Source organism: Bactrocera dorsalis, chromosome 5 (genome assembly GCF_023373825.1).
Source record: "Bactrocera dorsalis isolate Fly_Bdor chromosome 5, ASM2337382v1, whole genome shotgun sequence".
Classification (NCBI taxonomy): Eukaryota; Metazoa; Arthropoda; class Insecta; order Diptera; family Tephritidae; genus Bactrocera; species Bactrocera dorsalis.
The window spans coordinates 38821061-38844661 of NC_064307.1; the positions used below are offsets into that span (position 1 = coordinate 38821061).

Here is a 23601-nt window from a genome sequence, read left to right on the forward strand (position 1 = left end):
TATCTCAACATCGGGTTTAAAAAAAGAAAATTGAACTTTTGAGCCCAAATTAATGAACTAAAAAATTAGCAACACTGCGTATACGCAACCATCAATTTCAAGCCAATAATGATGAGCTTGCTGAAACGTAAGTTCTTTAAATGATTTTTAAAAAGTTAAAATTTTTGAAGACAACCGAAGTTTTCGAAGAAAAAAGTTATTTTATATAATAATGAAAGTTAAACAAAAAAGTTGAAATTATTTAAGAAAACAGCGATTTTTTTTAGAAAACAATATTTTTTTTAAGAAATCAATGATATTTTTAAAGAAACAATTATTTTTTAAGAAAACAATGATTTTTTTTAAGAAAACAATGATTTAAAAAACGTTTTTTTTTGTAAAGAAAACAATGATTTGTTAAAGACGACAGAGGTTTTTTGTAAAGAACGATATTTTTTAAATAAAAAAGTGATTTTTTTTAAAGGAAACGATATTTTTTTAAGAAAACAGTAATTTTTTCTAAAGAAAACAGTAATTTTTTTGAAAGAAAACAATGATTTAAAAAACGTTTTTTTTTTGTAAAGAAAAAAAATGATTTGTTAAAGACGACAGAGGTTTTTCCTAAAGAATGATGTTTTTTAAATTCTAAGAAAACAGTAACTTTTTTGAATGAAAACAACAGTAATTTTTTCTAAAGAAAACAGTAATTTTTTTGAAAGAAAACAACAATTTTTATCTAATCTGAAAACGTAAATTTCGGCCACCATGAAAATGCCTTCTAACTTGGCACATATAGTTTGTTTTAAAACAAGGCTAGTTTCCAAATATTGAGAAATTTCCCTCTACTAACATTTAAAAACTCAATTTAGTTCGTTTTATGTTGAAATGCGTTACTTTTTGCGTGGTCAAATTTTCCTTGCATTGCTCAAAAGAAATTTTAGGGGTTATTTTCGAAGCGAGTAGCTGCTAAAATGCTGCGAACTAACTTTTGCAAGCGCTAAATTATTAACAATAACAGTCGACAAACCAGCTGCGCGCTGGCGTTCGAAACGAAAAGTTCAAAATATATAAAATTATTAAATTATTAACTATTTAGTACGTGTGTACTCGCTAAACAGTCATTCAACATTTTGACAGAGTGTAGGTTTTCACTTAGGGTACCGTTCTTATATGTAGTTAATTACCACTGTATTTGTTGTTGTTGTTGTTTGTTTTTTAGGTTAATACTTTTATGTATAATATAATATTTTAGCTTAGCACTAGTAGATAAATATTTGTTTTACATGTATATTTTGTATATATTATTAGACTATATATATTCACTTAAACATTGGTTACTTGTCACTTACCAATACATAGCTTTTCCACAATATTTTGCTTTATTTTATTTTACTTTAGTTTACTTCATTTTCGCCTTCTTTGTTGTTGTTTGTAATTATTGCTTTTAGAACATTTCTTAAAAATATATATATATATTTATGTATATCTATATTTGCATTGGTTTACATGGTATGTATGTATATTCATGTGTATGCATGTATTTTTTTTTGTTTTTGTTTTTATATGATTATTTTTGTGGTCTTATACACATACACATTTGGTGCATTTTCATCATTTTCATCTCATTTGCTGCATTTTCAAGTTCAATTTGTTGGAGCGTGTGTGGCTGCCACCACAACGCGCCAGTAAAATGTATAATTTACACACACATCTGTCTGCCTTGTCTTCTTCTTTTTTCTACTTCTTCTTGCTTATGCTTTATTGTGTAAAAGTTCATAATATTTTTTTTTTATAATTTTTATAATATTTTTATAATATTCCTTAGAGTGTGCTGCCAGCCTCAATAGCTGCTTGGCTGCTTAGCAAATAATTACGGGGTACGTATGCATGTTGCTTTGTATGTATATGTATATATGTTTGTATGTATGTATGCATTTGTGTATGTATAACTGTATGTGTTAATATTCCTTGTTATAAATATGCATGTGTCTTATGTATATATGTCTGTATGTATGCAAGTGTGTGAGCTGCCGCAGCAGCTCAGTTAATAAATAAATACTTATATGTTAAAAAAATTCTCATTATCTTTAAATATGCATTAATAGCTTGGTAAGAAGTTTTTCTGTATTATTAATATTTTAATTATTTTTGTATTTGTTTGTTTGTTTTTGTTTTTTTGTTTTTTTGTTGTTTTTCTTTAATTTAAAGTAACATCATTGGACAATTGTCATTTCAATTAATCATCACACACACGTCGTCGGACTGACCTTCGACTGAGCCACCTACAATTGCGTGGGCGCCAGTGGATCAATCATTAAGCCACTTTGGCTATTTAGCTAAAAAAAAATGCTTGTATGCCACAGTTGTTGCTAGCCTGTTTCCCTGTGCAACATTTAGCTTTTCCCTACACTTCTGCTAACTATTTATGCATCAGCGATTTCTAACTACGAGTAAGTGCTCTTAAGAGTCAATTTACAAATTATCTGGTACATACGATGCAGCGAGTGCCGTTAGCTGCTTTGCTTGCTCAAACTAGCAGCCGCTAAGCGCCGCTATAAGCGCAGCACCCCGGCAACTCTTCTATTTCCTCAACAATTATATTTTCCTCGCGCTTGCTCATACATCATATTTTTGCAATTTTGCTCTTAAATAATTCAAATTATTTGTATTTGTATTTGCATTTGGGTTTTTTGGTTTTGTTTTTGGTTTTTGTATTTTGCAGTTGCACTACCTCAATTTCATCCTATCTAAAAGCTACAAATTTCCTTAATTTTCATTTGTCTTTATAAACTTCAAGTGCTTTCGTCATGATATCGCCTTACGCCTGCATCTTGCACTATTTTGTGGTTCGCAACTCACATTTGCAAGCTTCGAGCGTCACTAAGTTTCGCCAAGCACCCGGTTATGGTCCGTGCTAGACTTGTGCAGTGCCGCGCCATTGCTTCAATGCATCGCATACATGTGCCTGTATGTACGTATGTATGTCTTCAATTTTATATATAATGTATACATATACTATATATTCATTTTATTTATTTTATATATATGTATAAGTTGTATACTATATATATGTATGTAAGTATATTTATTTGCTTTTGTGCAAACTTTTTATTGTGTGTTTTTTTTTATAAATGATTTCTTTTCTCCTCTCGTCCGTATGCAAATTATTTTCTAGTAATAACAATTTTTATCTTTCTTGCTTCCTTTCCCGCTGCTTGCTTGCAGTACGCACGCAATACGTCGTAGACAATCCCGGTTCTGCTACCGTTCGTCCGTATAACTTCGTGTTCTGTGTTTGGAATAGTTCGTCGTCATTGCGTTGAATTTGATTTTACGGCTTTCAGTTTCTACTTTTATTGCAATTTTTGTATGTGTTTGTGTGTGTACGATTTCTTGCTTTCTCTCTTTATGTATGTACATGTGTATGTATGTATGTATGTATTAGGGTGGGTCAAAAACAACGAATATTTTCTTCGTTTGGTACACTGAAAAATAGGCTCTTTGACAGCTCCACGAAAATATCTTCAAGTATGAGCTCTTAATTGTAACGGGAGGCTGCTCAGTCTAACAGTTTTCTATTTTTTCCTCATTAAAAGAGAGAAAAAATCATATTTTGCCAACAACTACGTGAAAAATACCGCGTTTCATAGATTTTGTAAGAAATTGAATGATCTGCAAAATGGTCTCTTACGACTGTTTCAGAAATTTTTGTTAATTTATCTGTCGCGTGTGAGCTTAACTTAAGGTAGTAGTCTGGTAACTTGAGTTCAAAAAATCGATTTTTTTTACTCAATTTGAAAGTACATTGTCTTGAAAGTATACTGTGCACATTTCAGACAGAAATTCGAAATATTTCGGGAGTTATAACGAGTTTCCTAGAAGGCCTCAAAACATTGTTTTTCATATAAAAGCCACCTCCAAAGAAGTCATGAAAATAGGCATAAGTTACTACCTTAAACGAAAAATTATGGAGAACAATTTTGTAGTGCAGTAAATTTTCTACGAAGCTGTGAGTTTTGAAGTTCAAAATTAATTTTTTTATTTTATCATGTTGACAAAAAATAATTAGTGAAAGCCCGAAAGCTTTTAAGCTTAACGCTAAACTTGAGAATATCACAAAAAATTAATAGTATGGAGAAAATTATTTGAAAATAGAGTCAAACAAATAGTTTTGCCAAAAATAATATGGGAAAGCCCGAAAGCTTTTAAGCTTCACGTTAAACTTGAAAAAATCACAAAAAAAAAACTTAACAGTGTATAGAAAAGTATTTGTCAAAAAAGTTAAACGAATCTTGTTGACAAGAAATAATTAGTGAAAGCCTGAAAGCTTTTAAGCTTAACGCCATATTTGAGAATATCACAAAGAAACTAATAGTATAGAGAATATTGTTTGAAAACGTAGCCAAACGAATCATGTTGACAAAAACTAATTTGTCACCGCTCGAAAGCTTTTAAGCTTCACGCCAAACTAGAGAATATCACAAAAGACTAAAGAGTATAAAGAAAATTGATTGAAAATGGAATTAAACGAATCATGTTGACAAAAAATAATTAGTGAAAGCTCGAAAGCTTTTAAGCTTAACGCCAAGCTTGAGAATATCACAAAAAAACTAAATAATATAAAGAAAATTGATTGAAAATGGAGCCAAACGAATAATGTTGACAAGAAATAATTAGTGAAAGCTCAAAAGCTTTCAAGCTTAACGCCACACTTGAGTATTGAATATTGAAATTGATTGAAAATGGAATTAAACGAATCATGTTGACAAAAAATAATTAGTTATAATAAAAAAAGAATGTTGCCTTAAAATAATCAAACCTCAACCATAATAACTTTTAAACGGTTAGGTTTATGACAAAGCCTGTCGAGACCATTTTGTAGAGCATTCAATTTCTTACACAATATATGAAACGTGGTATTTTTTCGTTGGTACTTTTGGTTAGTTATGAATTTTTCTTTCTTATACTAAGAAAAAGAAAATAGAAAACTGTAAGCCGTCGGCTCTTCCCGTTACAACGAAAAGCTCATACTTGGCGCGGCTTTCTTAGCAGTGCCTATCAAACAATCTTCAGTCCAAGCGAAAACAATATGCTTGATTTTTCACCCACCCTAATATGTGTGTAGTTTGTCAGTCGACTATCATTTCTGCAACGATTTATTTCAATTGCACGACACAATCGCTCGCACATCAATTTTGTTGTTGCGCATATTGGTTTATTGTTTATTTGCTATACTTGTACATATAAAGTGTAATGTAATTTTAAATATCCTTCTGTATTGTATATTTGTTTTAGTTAATGCTCATTTTTCGTTTTGCTTTTGCTTTTGCGGTTTTCTGTTTTTTCATTTTCATTTTCCTTGCTTTTTGTTTTTTATATTTTTATGTTTTTATATTTTTGTTTTTGTATTTTTTTTTTTGCATTTTAAATAATCCTCACATATGTATGTATGTATGTATATATTAGTTCATTAATTAATGTGTTTATTTAATATATTTAATTTTATTGTAAGTATGTATGTATGGAGTGCCGCACTATTAAAATTGGTGTTTTAAATTATTACCACTAGGTTTGTTCTTGTTTTTTTTCATTTTTACATATTTATGCATATATAAATATCTTGTTGTTGTAGGTAGTATAAAGCAAGTGTTTCGGCGCACTCAGTTTTCGCCCAACACTAGGATTTTATTGCATTTTTGCATTTTCTTCTTGTTGTTGTTGGTTTTGTTTTTTTGTATGTGTCGCCAATGACTCTCACCCAGCGCAATGGCGGTTTGTTGGTTGCGCTTTATTTCAATAAAGTTTCAATTATGGTAGTTATTGTTGCTTTAAAGTATTTGGTTAATTGGTCCATAATATGCCTGTTGTATGAGTATGTTTGTATGTACATATGTATTTATGTTGCTTGATGTATTGTATGTATGTATGTGTAGGTTTGTAAAATGGCCGCTCTTGTTAAAGAAGGAGGGAGCATTGCTTTGGCAACTTTCATAGGACTCACTGATTACATGCGCTTCAAAAACTTGAAAGCGTTCAGAAACAGAAAATTGAAAGAGTTCAGAAACAGAAAATTGAAAGAGTTCAGAAACAGAAACTTGAAATAATAGTAGGGTGTCTGACCATGTAGCAGTTTATGGCGCTTTGATATTGAATTTTTGTTGTTTTTTTGTTCGGCGCAGCGGTGTTTAAAATTATTATTATTTGTGTTATTAATATACATATGTAAGTAATTCTTGAAAGCTCGAAAGCTTTTAAGCTTAACTTCAAACTTGATAATATCATTAAAAAATAGTAAAATTTATAGAGAAAATTGGTTGAAAATGTTGTTAAACGAAGCATGTTGCCGAAAAATAATTACTAAAACCTTGAAAGCTTTTAAGCTTAACGCTAAACTTGAGAATATCACAAAAAAAAAACAATGGTATGGGGAAAATTGGTTGAAAATTGAGTCAAATGAATAGTGTTGTAAAAATATAATTAGTGTAAGCTCAAAAGCTTTTAAGCTTGACGCTTAACTTGAGAAAACCACAACAAAAAACTAAATAGTATAAGGAAAACTGATTGAAAATGCAATCAAACTAATCATGTTGATAAAAAATAATTAGATAAAGCTTGAAAGCTTTTAAGCTGAACTGTAAAATTGATAATATTACTAAAAAGGAGTAAAATTTATGGAGAAAATTGGTTGAAAATGGTGTTAAACGAAGCATGTTGCCGAAAAATAATTACTAAAACCTTGAAAGCTTTTAAGCTTAGCGCTAAACTTGAGAATATCACAAAAAAAACCATAGTATCAGGAAAATTGGTTGAAAATTAAGTCAAACGAATCGTGTTGACAGAATATAATTAGTGTAAGCTCAAAAGCTTTTAAGCTTGACGCTTAACTTAAGAAAATCACAACAAAAAACTAAATAGTTGTAATAAATAAAATTGGATGAGATGTATGTTGAGTCGATACGGAAAATCTCGTTTTAAAAAGCGACATGGATTACTGCAACAACAAAAATATTTATAGCATTTCATCAATATCCAATACTTAAGCCAATCACCAATTGCAATAGTATCGAGAAACTATTGCAGTTTACTTAAGCATAAGCTTACGAGCCACTGTTTTTCAAGTCATTTTTAACCAGTCATGCAACGTGAATCGGAGAATTCGGGCGTATTTAAAAAATTGCTCGCTTCAATTTGATGAGTTTTTAATGGTAGTTTTATTGGTTTTACTTGATTTGATAAGCTCATACTTACTTTGTCGCAATGGTTAAGCAGCTTTGCCCTAGATTTGGCCGGTTGGCCAGTTTTTGGATTCAGTTCTCATCACTTGGTACAATCCGTTGCATACGCGACTTTTTTTGTTGCATAGGCGGGACTTCCGAAGAGTTTATCTCATAAAATTTTATTCGGTTGGATTTGAAATTTTGGGAGAATATTTACAGCACATTGTGCCATTTAATCGGACACGAAAAACAAAACAGATTTTTTTATTGGAAATTTTCGAACCCACCTATGGTCTTAACATATTCTCAAATATCAACAATTTTTGTAGGAGGATGGAGTCATGTGTAGATGTTCACGTGAGTGCGGAAAATTCTCTGAGTGATATTCACTTGGGAGTGGCCAGAAACGATTATTTTATACATGTATGGCTTAAGCATCTCACGACTTCTGATCAATATTCTCTGGGTAGCCAAAGAACATCCGCTTGAAGGTGTGCTAAAGTGAGAAGGCGAATCGTCGTTCCCCAGGGTTGTGCGCTGATTTGGGACCCGCCACGTAAAAAACGCCACCTATGAAAAGGAAACAACAGCCTCGGATTGTATTAACACTTTGACATAGTTCAGCGAATTAAGAGACGATGGCTACGTTAGCTAGATCATGCCATCCCTATGTCGCGGAGTTTGGAAAGTTTTAATTTTAAAGATTTTTTAAAAAATAAAGGAGTTAAAAAAATTGGATCAATCCAATAGTAATATTTTTACTAAAGAAGATTTTTTATGTTTTCATTTTTTTACATCGCTACAAGGTTGGAATTATGTCAACCAGGAAGCACCGTTGGCCTGTAATTCGACAATTTTTTTCGTAATCCTTAAATTTCAATAAAAACTAAAAAAAAATTTGACGATTTTTTTGTAATTTTTTTTAAATTTTTTTACCTCAGTTTGAAAAATGTCTAAAATTTAGGCATCTAGACCAGAATAAGTGTTTAGAAAAATTTTTTCATTTTTTTAAATTTAAAATTATTTTTTTTTTGAAATTAGTTTGAAAAATTTCTAAATGCTCTCAAAAGGCTAAGCTTTCTGCTACCGATAAAATGCTTAAAAATGCCGGACAAGTTTGAAAATTGTTGCTAAAAGTCATTTCTTCAATAATATTTGTTCCGAAAATAAAATATGCAAAGAATTTTAGGATTGGTTTGAAAAGTGAAACGATCATGCATTGGATAGTTGTCGCTGCTATAGAAATATATAAAAAATAAGTTAACAAAAGCGCCAGGCAAATAATGCTTAATTAAACTAGTGTATTTGTTAACGTTCAGAACAGAATTTTTATAATTTTTTATTTTTTTTTTTAGTTGGCTTTTTTCCAAATATTAAATTTGTCTACAATTAATCGTTAGTATCAATCAACTATCGAAGGATGAAATTTGTTGTAAATGTTGGAGTTTTTGATTTTGCAGCTTTAGCAGACGCGACGCGCGAACGAAAACTTAGAATTGTTTTTGTTAAGCAAATGCGCAAATTTGGCCGTTGTGTGTACGTATGCATGTATATGTGTATGTATGCTACGACTTGCTTCATTACTCGACCATATACCATGTACAAATGTAATTGTTTTTGTTATTGCTGTTGCTATTTCAAGCTGCTGTAGTCAGTTAGTAATTTTGCACTGAAGCAAGCGTGTTTTATATTTTTTTTTTTCAAAATTTAAAACACAAATTTTGTATTGCAATTCAATTTAACAGCGAACTTAAAGTGATTTGGAGTTGTTGATTGCTTTTCATGCATACACACGCAGTAATTGTGCTTAGTGGTATGTGTGACTGTGTTTAGCTGCATATTCATAAATATAAAGATAAGCTTTACATACACATTAGATAAACTACATGTTTGTATGTATGTGTGTGCACATATGTGTATGTATATAAATAAATATTAATTTATTTCTGTATGCTTGCTTGCTCTCCACTTATTCATTTTTATAAACTTCATTTATTATTAATATTAGTATGTCTATTTGTATATATATGTATAAATGTATGTATGTATATGTATGCATGTATGTTTGTTTTTGGTGTATTGGTTATAGATTACTTTATTTTTTTTGTGTTGTGTGTTGATTTTTGGTAACTTTTCCACCTTTTCCTGTGTCTTCTAATCCAAGCTGGATCCCGTTAACGGTTGTTAGTTGTTTTAACTGTTAGCTGCGGTTTTCATATGTTGTTGTTGCTGTTGTTGCAGTTGTATTAAATGTTGCAATTCAACGCCAATGCTTTAATGGTAACCATTTGTAAAGGCCGCAGGAATCAGTGGTCCCTGTGAATAGACATACGAAAAGGAAGTACGCCGCAAATGCAGGAAGCGGCAAATGCCAGAGTAATAACGTAGTTGATAGACAGGATAGAAGAAAATAGAAAGAGAAAAATGAAAAGGTGTTGTTGTATAATTTATATATATATAAAGGAAATATCACATGATTTCAGACATTAAAATTTAAGAAAAAAAATCTTAGAAATTATAGTATTGGGACATTTTGTTTTCCAAAAATATTTCTAATTATAATAAGTAAAGAATATTTAGAGACCAGACCCTTTGAAAGCATAGAAAAAATCCTAGCAAGCTGAAACCCATTGCAAACGAAAGATACATTATTTTTACTTTCATTTTAGTTATTTCATCATACTTTTCCAATCGGTTTCAAACTATTATATTTTTATACACTTTTTACCATTTTCAAAGGCTAAAAGGTTAAAAAATTCGGAAGCAAGATTTTTTATATACATATGTCGCGATTGCACACACTGTGCAATGAGATGGACTGTCACGAAAGGGGCATAAGTTCCTCTTCTTTTGAAAGAGAGCAGGAGCTCTTGTTGACAATGTTATGTAGATACTTATATTTTATACATATAGATCTAATGGACATGAAAAGGGCAGGCAGACTATTGAGCCTTGCAAGTTCTGTCCGTGTTAGTTTGTAAAGGAGAGGAAGAAAGGAAAGACAAGAGCGGGGACACTATCTCGGCAGCCAAGTGCCCCATCCCAATACGGCAAAAACTGTCGAAATTGTCAACACTACACTGTCTTGTGCACATTCAGTAGAAATGTTAGACTTTTTGGGGTAAAAAGTTATTTATCTCAGAAATATTAAAAACTGTTGTGGTTAATGTCACCCAATTTACCACCAATTGGCATTGCAGTGGAAAGCTTGGCAGCGAAATCAGCTGCAAGACTGGCGGCATTATGTGAGTTTTCAACAAGAACCTTCGGACATAGCTCGATAAGCAAGAGCAGACCACGTACGCTCAGAATTTCTGTGGATGAGAAGGTTTCTAGGCAAACTGAAAAAGAGTGGATGGCACAGGGCACCCGACCCACCAGCAGAACTTTCAATATTTACACGGACGGATTCAAAATGGCTGATGGGTTGGGCGATGGGATTTATTGTGCTTAGCTAGATATCAGGTCACCCTTTAAGCTGCCGGAATACTGCAGTATTTTCCGAAATGAAGGATTCCACACGGACGGATCCAAAATAGCTGATGGGTTGGGCGATGGGATCTCTTGCGCGGAGCTAGATCTCAGGGGATCTTTCACGCTGCCGGAGTACTGTAGTATGTTTAAGCATGAAGGATTCTAGGCAACCAGAAAACTGCTAAGATAACTAGAAACACAACCAGGAGGCAATTAAAGCAATAATTTTGTCAACGCAATACTGGGAAGCAGTAGATATGGGACTGTCTAAAACCAGCTGCATATAATAGTCGATGAAATTGTCATCTGCTTGGCTTCTGACCCAGTTCAGGAATTACGCTAGTTGGTAAAATTGAGAGATAAATTTCCGAAAGGGCCAACAGAAGCACCATGAATGCTTTAAAGGCATGCAAGATCTCGAAGATCATGTTTATGCAGATAAAGGGAAAATTTACACGCTTTTTCTCAGACGGTCGCGTCAAGATTGTAGTACGTTTGTTGGCCTAGTTAATGGTCATATCTTACTGGCATTACTAGCGAGCCGTATACGTTTAACTACGAAGTGCAGAGAAGTAGTTATGAGATAGAGAGAAAGAAACACTGGAACATGTCTGCTCCTTTCGGCTTTATCTAGAAATCGCCTTAAATATCTAAAAGCTTCGCAGTTCAACGGACTAGATGAAATATCAAAATTAGATATCAAGTCTCATAAACTTAGATCGTATTAAAATCTTCATCTGCCATTACAAAAGACCGGTAGGTCTTTACATATTAAGTTCAAAAGCCCGAGTGTTAATCAGGCCGTCATATCAGGTATAAACTCATACCTATAAACCTAACATACTAAGTTAGGTTAGATTTGGTGGCAGATCCAGAGATCGCATTTGAACTACCATCTGCAGTACTTTGTGATGCCAAAAAATTGAACTCCTCTGCTTTATTCTATGTGGTCTATTCAAATTTGCTTAAACTTTTAATTTCTCTTCGCACCAGTTCGGTGGGATATCTGCAAGTTTGAGCTCCCAAGTGTTTCATCGCTCTTGTTTTCATCTTGTCTTCGCTCATTTAGCTTCTACACCTGGCCTGACGCGGCAATGGCCTGTCAGAATCCCCCAACTAAAGAGAAAATAGCCTTATTGAGAGCAAAGGGCTCACTGGATCTCTTAGAATCGGTCTTGAGCCAAAATGATCTTGCGACAGCGCATGATCCGACTTTGGTTTGAAAGTAGTTAGGATGTCTGAAACTGAAATTGATAGAGAGTTCCTCACAATGGTAGGGGTACCTACAACAATCTTCTCCCCAAGCTCTGTCCCATCCGTAAGGAAGCTCACTGACCTATTTCTACGCGCCCACAACTTCCTCGCAGGTGTGTTTCTTTTAAGATATGTCTCTTTAAATACGTTATTGGTATAAGAAATAAAAAAGATTTTCGATAAAATTCTTCGCTAAATCGTTATTTCAGCTTTAGACTCCGCCTACCTTGTGCAACTGCTTATATTTCTTTCTATGTTTTGTTGGTTAATCAGTCTTATTCATTTTATATGTTAGCCATCGCAAAGTTCAACGAATATATCTGTGCAAAGCAAAAGAAGAAAAAGAAAGATGTAGAGAAAAAGAGAAAGCAATAGATCTTTCATTTATTAATTGTGAAATATTTTGTATGACTGACCAACAAAATTTTATATGAAAATTATATAGTAACTATATTGAAAACGAACTAAATAATATACGATTTAAAGTTTTTACCCTGCTTAAGTCATTTCGTAAAGCATTCAATTAAAGATTGGATATTACTTACGTAAAAAAATGATCTGAATATTTTAGTGAGTTTTGTGTTACTTGAAGATAATGAAAAAAAATATCCAAGAATAAAATAGTAATCTTGAATTGTCGAAATTTGTACTTGAACTAGTTATATGTTTTAGAAATTATTGTGAATGCTTCGAAATTATTTGAAACGTAAAAACGCACTCGAATCGACAAACATGGACTGAAAAGTGGTTGCACAAGTTCGTAGTTATTTCCATGATTTCATAAAATAATAAGCAAAATTTATTAGAAAATGAAACTACTCGTTTCGCGGCATCAGTTTACTTAATGTTAGAGAAGTTAGAGCAAATCAAAGAATTTTTTTCAAATGTTCCTTTTTAAGTAAATATACTAATTTGACTTACCGGGCTATAGTTTAATGGTGCCCGACTCACAGCTATAGGAAATCCAGAAGGTTGTGGGCTTGTTGCCTGTACGTAGCCGACGTTGTCAGCGCCAGTTGAGCTGTACATGTCAATGGTGGGCCCAGGCGAGTTAGTCGAAGGGAAGCCTTGTCGCGTGGTCGCAGTGTGTGGCGAAGCGGAAGGTCCGAAGCTATGGGCTGCTGCAGCGGCAGCTTGATAGTTGTTCATCACTGCAAGAAATGTGTGTGAAGATGAGTAATGAGTAGTAAATAGTGGATACGATAAAAACATGTCTCTCTTAACACTGGAATGAGTTGGACATTTGTCTGTTTAAGGATACAAATATTTTCTAGCTACAATTATTTATCAATGTCAGAATGATAAGATAAAATGTTTGAATCAAGTCTGTGGCTTATAATAAATCTGTAACTTCTGTCTGTATGGAGGATGTAGTCATGTGTAGAAGTTCACGCAAGTGAGGAAAGTTCTCTGATCGCCATTCTCTTGGGAGTGACATGAAACGATTCATTTACATATGGCTCAAGCAGCTCACGACTTCCGGTCTTTAACCAAGTATCCTCTGGGTAGCCTAAAAGCATCTGTTTGAAGGTGAGCTCAAGTGAGAAGGCAAAACATCTCCTGCAAAGGGTTGTGCGCCGGGTTTGGGAGCCGCCACGTAAAAAAACACCCCCAATGAAAAATGACCAGCAGCATCGGAAGAGAAACCGCCCTTTTGATGACGACCATGGCAAACGTAATAAGGATTACAATTTAAGGCCATGTATCTTGAATGTTCGGTCAATTAATTGGTAAGGTGCCGCTACCTAGATGCTTGATGTCCTCCTAAGAGTAAAGGCTGACATCACCGTCGTCCCAGGAGTGCGATGGACGGGACAAGGACGGAAACGATTAGGTCTTTATGGCATTTACGGCAGTGACCAAATAAAGAAGTGCAAATTCAGTGGGGAATTCAAGATGGAAGAGAGACTCCGTCGCCGAGTTGGATGAACGTCTAGCCACAATTGATTTGCGCCAAAGTCTCGACTGAAGTGAAAGAAGATGTGACCAAAGATGTCTTCTATGAGTGCTCGTAATGTATGATCGACTTCGCCGGGATCCGAAACATGGTTGGCTATAGTATTAGATCTCAGCATAAGAAAATTTAGCAACTTGGCTGCCTACGGATAGAGAAGTTCGAAATCAGATGGATCATATTTTAATAGATGGACGCCATATCTCCAGTGTCATTAACGTGCGTACGCTCCGAAGATATAACATCGACTCGGATCATTACCTTATTGTAGCGAAGGTACGAACACGGGACAGCAAAGCACGCCCATCATCAAATGATCGAGGTTCGACAGCCGAACGATTTTCTACTTGAATTACACTTCTGCTCTCTGAGCGCATTCATCAGTTTAAGGGAACTGTGGCACGGCGTTTCTAGCTCCAAGCGAAACCATTGGTTGCGTAAAGGTTGGAAGGTCGGAACAGCTGGTACGATGAGGGCTGTCGTGTCACAGTAGAGAGGAAATAGACCGCAACGGTACAATCGACTACAATATGTGCGGGATATGATAGATACCTAGAGCTGAAGAGGGGAGCGAGACGCATTTGCAGACAAAAAAAATAGAGGCCGAAATGCGTGAGTATAAAGAGGTGACAAGCTGGCCGGAAGGGGTAATGCTCGAAAATTCTACGAAAAAATGCGGCGACTAACACAAAGTTTCAAGTCCGAAAAATCCTCTGGTATGTAGAACCCCTAGATGTGATCTAGCGACTGATGCTCACGCCAGACGGAAATTATGCAGGAAATACTTCTCCAGCTGCTGAATGGCAGTGACAGCATAACACCAGGAGATGGTGAACCCGATTCCCCAATCGAGGATGTTGGACGTTCCATTGGCCGGCCAAGAAGAAATTCGAATAGCAATTACAGTATTAAGAATAATAATAAGTGTTTTCGAGATCATAAGCCTATTGTTTCCCCTCCCTCAAATATAAAACGCTTTCAGTGTTGTATTTCTCAATAATAATCATCAATGGTATCTGTAATTGTGAAAACTTACCTGAAAGAGCCTGAGTGAGAAGAGGAGTGTTGTTGTTCGGCGTTAGTTGTCCATTAGTTAGATCCACTAAAGATTTCATACAGTATGAGAACGAGGCAAACATGCGATGAATAGAAGAAAAGACAAGAAGAAAGTTGAAAATACGATGCATTAGTTACGTTGGACAAATAACTTCGCTACCACTGAGCTATGAATTTGCAAAACTAGTTCAACAGTATATTCTTTAATATTTCTTGAGTATTTCGAAAAATTACAAACATACTTAAGAACGGGTATTGAATTGAATTTACGAATATATATGAGTAAGTATTTGTTTTAAGAACGAAATATAGTATGAACTAATCATTAGGAAAAAGTGTAAAGATGTAAGCAAACACATAACGTATAAAGTGGTTAGTAGTGGTTATGATGTTTACGAGTACTGGAACAGGTTCAACTACTTATGCATGTATTGGTTTAAAGTAAATAAAATCGACAAAATGCAAAAGTTAGAATTTTGTCGGTGGTAAATGTTAACCCATGAGTTTATGTAATATGAATTTAACCCCTAACACAAATACAAACACATACAAAATATATATGTACTACGTTAGTTAAACTAATTGGTTATATAGTGGTTAACACATAATTATGAAACCATTATTAGAACTTATAAAAGCATTGCAAATGTCACTATGTTGAAAAAAATGCTATTAGACACAGCTAAAAACCCTAGAAGATATTCGGATCCACATAATATGTTTATTCCAGTCATATAAGCCACCCTTGTTTGCCAATAGCTCGTAAATGAGGAAAACAATTTAAATGATGTTTCTAAATGTCTGATTATTCCAATTGGAGTTACAAACAGTGAGTTTTGGTTACACTCGCTTGGCCTGAATCTGAAATTTGCAATAAAAATAAATGTTATCTTTCAGCATTAGCTTTACTTTGCTGGAATCACATATTAGACTTCGGTGATATGAAGCGTGGAAAGCAAATGAAGAGGAAGACATCCACTCCGTCGGAAAGATCAAGTGGAGAAGAACCTTGCAAAACTTGGAAACTCCACAGTCGCTCCACAAAAAGGGACATGGGAATAAACGAAACATAAACAATAATTCATGCCAAATTGAAGTGAAGATATGTTGACAAATAGAAAATTTTCAAAAACTGCATTTTGATCGTTTAGTTTTTAAGGGAGTTATATGCTATAGTGGTGCGATTTCAACAATTTCTTCGGAATTTGCATAATTGTCTTAAAAAATGATTTCTGTAAATGTTTTTAAATATATTTTTCAAATGAAAAAGTTTTCATTACAATAATTTAAATCTATTGTGAGCCGATTTCGGTGGTTCCGACTAAAGAGGCGCCTCTTGAGGGAAAAAAGACGTGCGCAAATCATATCGATATCTCAAAAACAGGCGAAATAGTACGCGGACTGGCAGACAGACATACAGACGTGGCTAAATCAAATCAGCTCTTCATGATGATTTCTTAAAATGTTATATAAGATATTCGTCATTGATGTGATAAAAATTGGGGTGATAAAAATTTCGTTAAGAAATCGTCTCAGTTTAAAATTTTCGAAAAATTATTCTTTTTTTGCTTTATCATTATCATTTACATTATCGGATAGTATACACTGTAATAAACATTTTCTCCATTTTTGAAATCGAAATTGAAATTATTACATTCGCTACATTCTTGTAGAAAGGAAACATAGTTGGGAACCAAGCGACGCCAATCTTTAAACTCGTTTTTTTCAAAATCGTGTTTTTCAAAACAGTTTCCACTCTTAAAGGAAGAATTTTGAAGATGTCTACATAGTTCAATTTGGAGAGTTCATTCGCTATCGCCCAATGGAAGCTTTTTTCGAAAAATTTGATTTTGTTTTTGCGAAAAACTGTCGAAAAAAGGCCAAAATCGATACTTTTTGTTCAAACTGCCGCCATTTTGTAAAATTAAAAAAAAAAAACAACAAAAAACAAAAATTACTAGCGACTTTCCTACAGATTAATAATATTTTTGAAATTTTTATTTTAGATCAAAATTGCGGCCGCAATCGTGGACATCGTACAGTACCTTTTTTGCTACGTGTCATTTCAACAATTTATTTAACTATTATACACTCAATAAACAAATATCAAAAAAATATTTTTGTATTTGTGATGAATGTATTTATTTATATAAAAAACGGGACCGATTATTTCATTTCAAGATTAAAAAAAAGAAGAGCGAAAATCAGTGATTTTTCGGAGGGTTACACTGAGACGATCCCTTCATTAAAATTGTGACACATTTTAAAGCTATCCGCACGTATTTTATCAACTGAAGTCTCAAAGGAAGATAATATTTTAAAGATATCATTATGACGATACAAGAGCGCCAATCTATTACTTTGTGTTACTACAACTGAATGAACTCTATCCGACCATTCTATATAAATATTGAAATATTGGAATACAGATAAGTATATTGCTATTGTAGTTACGCGAAGTTGATGGCCGAGATTTTGTAGTACCTTTTTTCTGTAGAATTTGGAGAGGTCAATCGCGAATATATAAACTTTTAAATAAACCAAATTTCTATTAGATTAAAAGGTCTAATAATTATGCATAAATGAGGCTCTACATTATGCCAAACAAATCTAGCTTGCTGACCCTTAGACTCATGACGGAATAAAATATACTCTCAGCAGCATTCCTGCCAAGCATCAGAAGACATGATAGCGCAGAGTTGCACCAGAGCACATAAAACAATGAGAACATGCAGGTTCGGTAGCGAACATTTTTAACATTTCATTCGGGGAATTAACCTCACAACAGAGGAATGATGGTTTACGTTTACGAATGTAGTTTAGGACGCAATAAGTGGAAGTGGCTTTTCAACTTATGAATTTCTCGCCTCATTATATTATAGCATAAAGTTGAGATATAACCAATATATAACTAATTTATAACCAATATATAACTAATGTATAACCAATATATAACCAATATATAACCAAAACTCAAATTTCAATATGAGTGGTCTATTAAACTCTCTGTAAACTTATGAAAAGGGATGTTGTATTAGTTTGCATTTTAGGTGACGTTATAATCAATTTAACGTGATTAAAAAAAAACTAAATACACTGAACCTAAAATTATCTCCATAAGAATGAGGACCCCTTACTTTAAAGTAATTATGTGAACTGAGAATAATTATTTGCACTAAACTGCAAGTATTTCATACTACCGTTATATAATATTGAATTTTATGGCAATTTTCAGGCTGAAACCACGGCATTTAATCGATTTAAGATTTTTGCTAAAATAATTTGTTTTATTAGTTTGTAAATAATTAAATTTTATTGAACCGTAAAAATGCTGAAAGTTATTTGCTTGTTTACATAAGGCAGAGGAAATGACCAAACGAAAAACAATTGGAATTTTTCGCGACTAACCGATTATTCTAATTGAATTGCAAAAGTGTAACTGTGGCACACACATTTGCGCGTTTGTATGTGTTGAATACGCAATTAATATTAGTTGTAATGCAACGAATATTTAAATACATATATTATGAATGTACACTTATACGAATTCGGACGTATATGCCATCAGAACTTGTTACTACGCTGCAGTGAAATGGACTAGTTAGGTATTGCCAGTGTAACCAGTTACCACTGCAAGTGCGACTAAGTATAGACGTTTACTTTGTCATGCAAGTATGCTTTGTTTCTTGACAACTAAGAGCTGTCAAGGATCTAAATATATTTATAATAGATCAGTTCCTTACTAATTTGTTATAAGGTCTAATACACTACATCGTCAGCTAAAATGCAAAATAACCTAACATCACTTTTCATAAATTTGCAAGCGAAGGCAAATCGATATAATTGAAACAAAATTTGAGTTTTGGTTACAAAATGGTTATATATTGGTTATATTACTAGTTATGTATTGGTTATATATTGGTTACATATTAGTTATAGCTGAGTGGAAGCTGAAAATTTTATGCTGGATATATGTGGCATGATGTAGCGAAACGTAAAGCATAAAAAACTCGATTTCGTTCCTTTTGACGATACGTTGTTTTGCATTTTAGGTGACGATATACCAAAAACTACGACAGAAGCTAACGTTTTTAGTACGTTCATATACTTTTTCATAGAAAGAAATACTAAAAATAAAATTAATGAGAACAACAAGCCCAATAACGCTTGATATGAAATAACTCACTAAGTTTCTATTTTGCAATTAGTTGAGCTCAATACTTTTTCGGGTAGTTTACGGTAGTTTCGGGTAGTTCGCTATTCACTGGTTTGTAACTGGTTATTTCAATCTATTACCATTCACTGTAAGGCACATATGTCCATATATACCTGGCTTTATACTACTATATAAATACATTTTACATACATACATACATTCCTATATATATATATATATAGTATATGTATATACATTTATATATATACATACATTTAAGGTTATATGTGGAACTAAATCTGACTTTGGCTATGAAACGTGTGTATATAGTGTATATATGTAGAAATTTGTACATATATGTACATAAGGGTGACCGTTTTTTTTTCTAAATAAATTTTTTTTATGCAAAGGTCCGCTAAAGTTTCAGTTTTAGCCTTAAAAAAGCAGCCAACGCAAAAAAAGGTCTTCTATTTAAAGTATGACTAAATCACTTTACTTTCTCATGTATTTAACATGTAATTTTTCGTTTTAAACCAGTAGTGCGTGTCTTGAAAAAATACTATTTCAGTACAAAATTTTCTATGTCATAAAATTTTCTTAACAATTTTTTCCATAAAATCACTGCCTTAAAAGCTATACGCAGTTAAAATTATACATCAAATAGTCGGGGCCTTCATACAAGAGCTTTGATTACTGTGTTGCTCATACGACATGGTGTACTATATGCTGCCATATATTTGATGTTGCTCATACGCCATGGTGTACTATATGTTACAGTACATTTGACGCATAACTTTGACTGCATATAACTTTTAAAGCAATATGTTTTGAAAAAAATCATTCAAACAATTTTTGTAACGTGCAAAATTTTGTATTCGAAAATTCTCTCTTCCAAGTTGTAAATTTGTTTATAATAAATTTATTGCAAGAGTTAAAAAAAATCACATGTAAAACGTTTTTAATGGCAAACACTGAAAATGCAGGTGTCGAAAACAAATTAATTTCGATAAAAACGGAAACCCTAATATACATATGTATATACATATGCGTACACTAGTTTGGTTTTTATGCATATCATTAAAACTATTTACTACATAATTCCAGTCTATGGCGTTTTCATTAGTTACTTTACATAATTTCAGCTGAGTACAGTTTACAGAGCAATCAACAATCAACAGACAGTCATATGTTTGTGTGTGTGCGTGTGTTGTGTGTTTGCACACTAACTATGGCAATTGCATGTTTTATTTAAGTACAGTACAATGGATTTATATATAGTATGTATACGTCTATCTACCATATGTTAAGTACACAATACAACATTATTTTCATTAAAATACATTTCATATTAATTAAAAGATTGTGGTAAGCTAATCGATATATTTTCGATTTAACAAAAAAAATTAATTAATGGAGAGTACAAACGGTTTCTGGATACACTAACAACGGTAATTGGCTATAATTGCAAATTCCAAAAGTACAAACTATTTATTTAACTGCTCTAATCTAGTAATTGAGGACTACCTGACCTTATTGATATCTGCGGCGCAGCTGCTAGTTCGTTGATCGCCTCCATGCTCCATATTTTGTTCCTTTCCAGTAATTCACTCGTGGTAGTTGTCGTAGTATATGTGCAAGCTCGTGCAATGATACCTAAGTTCTTAAGTTAAATATATACGCTTTTACACTAACGTACATGTGATTTTAGTCGTCAAAAGGACCTTATGGAGCTCAGTTAAAAACAAACAAATAATAAAAAATAAAATACAGAATCAGAGTAAATGTTAACTTCGACTGTATCGCAGCTATAATATCCATCAGAGTTGCATATTTTATCGCACAAACGGGTTTATAAATATTTTTGTTCTAATTTTGACCGGTCAATTTATATGGCAGCTGTATGCTATAGTGAACCGATTTGAATGATTTTTTGACAGGTTATAGCGTTGCTTAGGATAATAATCTGTACCTAATATCGAGAAGATAGCTCTTCAAATGAAAAAGTTTTCCATACAAGATTTGGGTTCTATTGATCGGTTTATATGGCAGCTGTATGCTATAATGAACCGATCTGAATGATTTCTTGACAGATTATAGCGTTGTATTGGAAAATTACCTGTACCAAATTTCGAGAAGATAGCTCTTCAAATAAAAAAGTTTTTCATACAAGCCTGTGTTCAATTTATAGGTTTGTATGGCAGCTATAAGTTATAGGTGGCCGATCTGAATGATTTGCTAACAGATTGCAGCATTGTCTTGTATAACAATCTGAACCAAATTTCGAGGAGATAGCTCTTCAAATTAAAAAGATTTTCAAACAAGCCTTGAGTTCGATTGATCGGTTTGTATGGCAGCTGTATGCTATAGTAAACCGATCTGAATGATTTCTTGACAGATTATAGCGTTGCTTAGGATAATAATCTGTACCAAATTTCCAGAAGATAGCTCTTCAAATGAAAAAGTTTTTCCTACACGACCTGAGTTCGATTGATCGGTTTGTATGGCATCTATAAGTTATAGTTGTTCGATCTAAATGATATGTTGACAGATCTTAGCGTTGAATTCAATAATAATCTGTACCAAATTTCGAGAAGGTAGCTCTTCAAATGAAAAAGTTTTCCATACAGGACTTGATTTTAAACGGTCAGTTTGTATGGTAGCCATATGCTATAGTAGACCGAAATTGACGGTTTCGACAAATATGCAGCTTCTTTGTGATAAAAGGACGTCTGCAAAATTTGCAGTCGATATCTCAAAAACTGAGGGATATATTCGCATATATGTATACAGAGGGACATGGCTCAATAGGCTCAGCTCGTTACGCTGATCATTATAAATGCCAAGGTGTTTAAATATACACATGGTTTGTCCAAATATATAAGAAAATGGAAAAAGTCTATGGGAGTTGCATGCTTAAAATTATATATACTATGGTCAAGTACTGGATTTCGGCAGTATAAATACGGCACCCCATCCAGTAACACCACAAAAGCGGCATTAATCCCAAAACACGTCAGGAATAATGGTGTACTATTGTGTTGTGACCCTTAAGTAAAAATGCAACTGATATTGTTTGTTACTCACGCAAAAATAAAAACAGTACTTTTCTTAAATTTTTCTAATGCCAGTTAAATCCCAGTTAAAAAACCAGTTAAACAAACGGTTACTTTTTGTATACGGGTATATGTTTGCAAGCATTTATTGATTATTTTTCATTAGCGGATTTATGACTTAGAGCAAGCAAATAATATTGAGTTTCATTTTATTGGATCTCGTTCGTTTGCATTTGTCAATCCATCATATCATAAAATCACAGAATAAATATATATATTTATATGTATGTGTGCATGTAATTATGTCTGCATATAATATATATATGTATGTATGTATAATTTCAAGCAGTTTTGTGTGAGTTTCTTATAGATTTCATACAATCGATTTATATTTATATACGTAAACATTTGCAAGATTCTTCCCGTTCGACCACATACGGTCAATCGAGAGGTTTTTGTACGGTTAAGAATGGGCAATTTATTGTTGCATAAAGCAATTGAATGTACAATTAAGCGATTTATAATATATATATTATGCAAAGCCGTTGTTGTTCAACAAATTTCATTCAATTACTTTTTGGGATTTATTTGCTTACGTCTTAGCTAACTTATTTGTTGTTAGTTTGCTTTTGGGACTCCTTAAGCTTTTCTTCATATGTGTTTATGCTTGAAGCGATGAATATATGAATTTTATGTAAAACATTTTTGATTTTTGTTTTGTTTTTTTTTTTTATTTTGTTTTTTGATCACCTTAATTTATAAGAGTGTAGCGATATCTAAGTAACATTTTCTAGCAATCGTTAAGCAGCCAAACCTTGACGAGCATATATGTGTACGTACGAGTGAGTTAGCTAATCTTAAACGAAACTGCAGCGGACATTGCACTCAGCACATGAGAGTGTTGCTCTTTTGCTCAATGTTAGCAAAGGGCGATGTTAGTGGAGAGTGAGAGATATGTATGCAAGTTCAACAATACAATTCATGACAAGAATGATAGCAGGCAAATTTGCGCCAAGTAATGACGTCACTTCTCTGGTTTAGACTTTGACAGTTGTCACTGACAAGCACTAAAAAGACAAATTTTTGGAGGTGACGCCTTAATTTTTACATTTTTTTTTTGTTTCTATGATGCCTGCACTTATTTTATAACCTCATTCTATAGCTTATGACGTCATGATGGCGCAATCTTGTTTCTATCATTCTTGGTTTTTAACGCAAATAAATTTTTTAATGTATGTAATCCATTCTTCTATATACTTTTCATTAATATTAATTAATTTTAATTAATTAATTGTCTAAGCCGTGAAATACATACTCATCCCTTGCTCTTTTTATATTAATGTCTTTCATTTTTCAAAATCAACTTGCCGACTACCTGCCGCATTGTCTTCCTGTTGCCAGTTAAAGCCAACTTCTTTCACGCTACGCCAGTGTCTGGTATACAATCTGCGCTTAGAT

General features: G+C 33.1%; 1 protein-coding gene and 1 long non-coding RNA gene across 6 annotated transcripts in view; both read right to left on the reverse strand.

Annotated features, from left to right (window-relative positions):
* Window positions 1-1601: 1601 nt before the first annotated feature.
* On the reverse strand, window positions 1602-4249 carry LOC125778863 (uncharacterized). Its single transcript, XR_007423005.1, has 2 exons — window positions 3932-4249; window positions 1602-3718 (listed from the first exon to the last, which is right to left on the reverse strand). It is a non-coding gene; the product is annotated as an uncharacterized LOC125778863 (long non-coding RNA).
* Window positions 4250-9019: 4770 nt separating this feature from the next.
* The window catches only part of LOC105225304 (RNA-binding protein Musashi homolog Rbp6), a 467402-nt gene continuing 452820 nt past the window's right edge, over window positions 9020-23601 (reverse strand). For 4 of the 5 annotated variants that reach the window (XM_049458420.1, XM_049458419.1, XM_049458421.1 and 1 more), the window contains 3 exons: window positions 14915-14980; window positions 12846-13075; window positions 9020-9512 (listed from right to left, as the gene is read on the reverse strand). In XM_049458420.1, the coding sequence (XP_049314377.1) occupies window positions 9471-9512; window positions 12846-13075; window positions 14915-14980 (338 nt within the window). In that variant the 3' untranslated portion in view covers window positions 9020-9470. Of the gene's footprint in view, window positions 9513-12150; window positions 12245-12845; window positions 13076-14914; window positions 14981-23601 lie in introns of all 5 variants that reach the window. The other variant, XR_007423004.1, reaches the window with a different exon arrangement.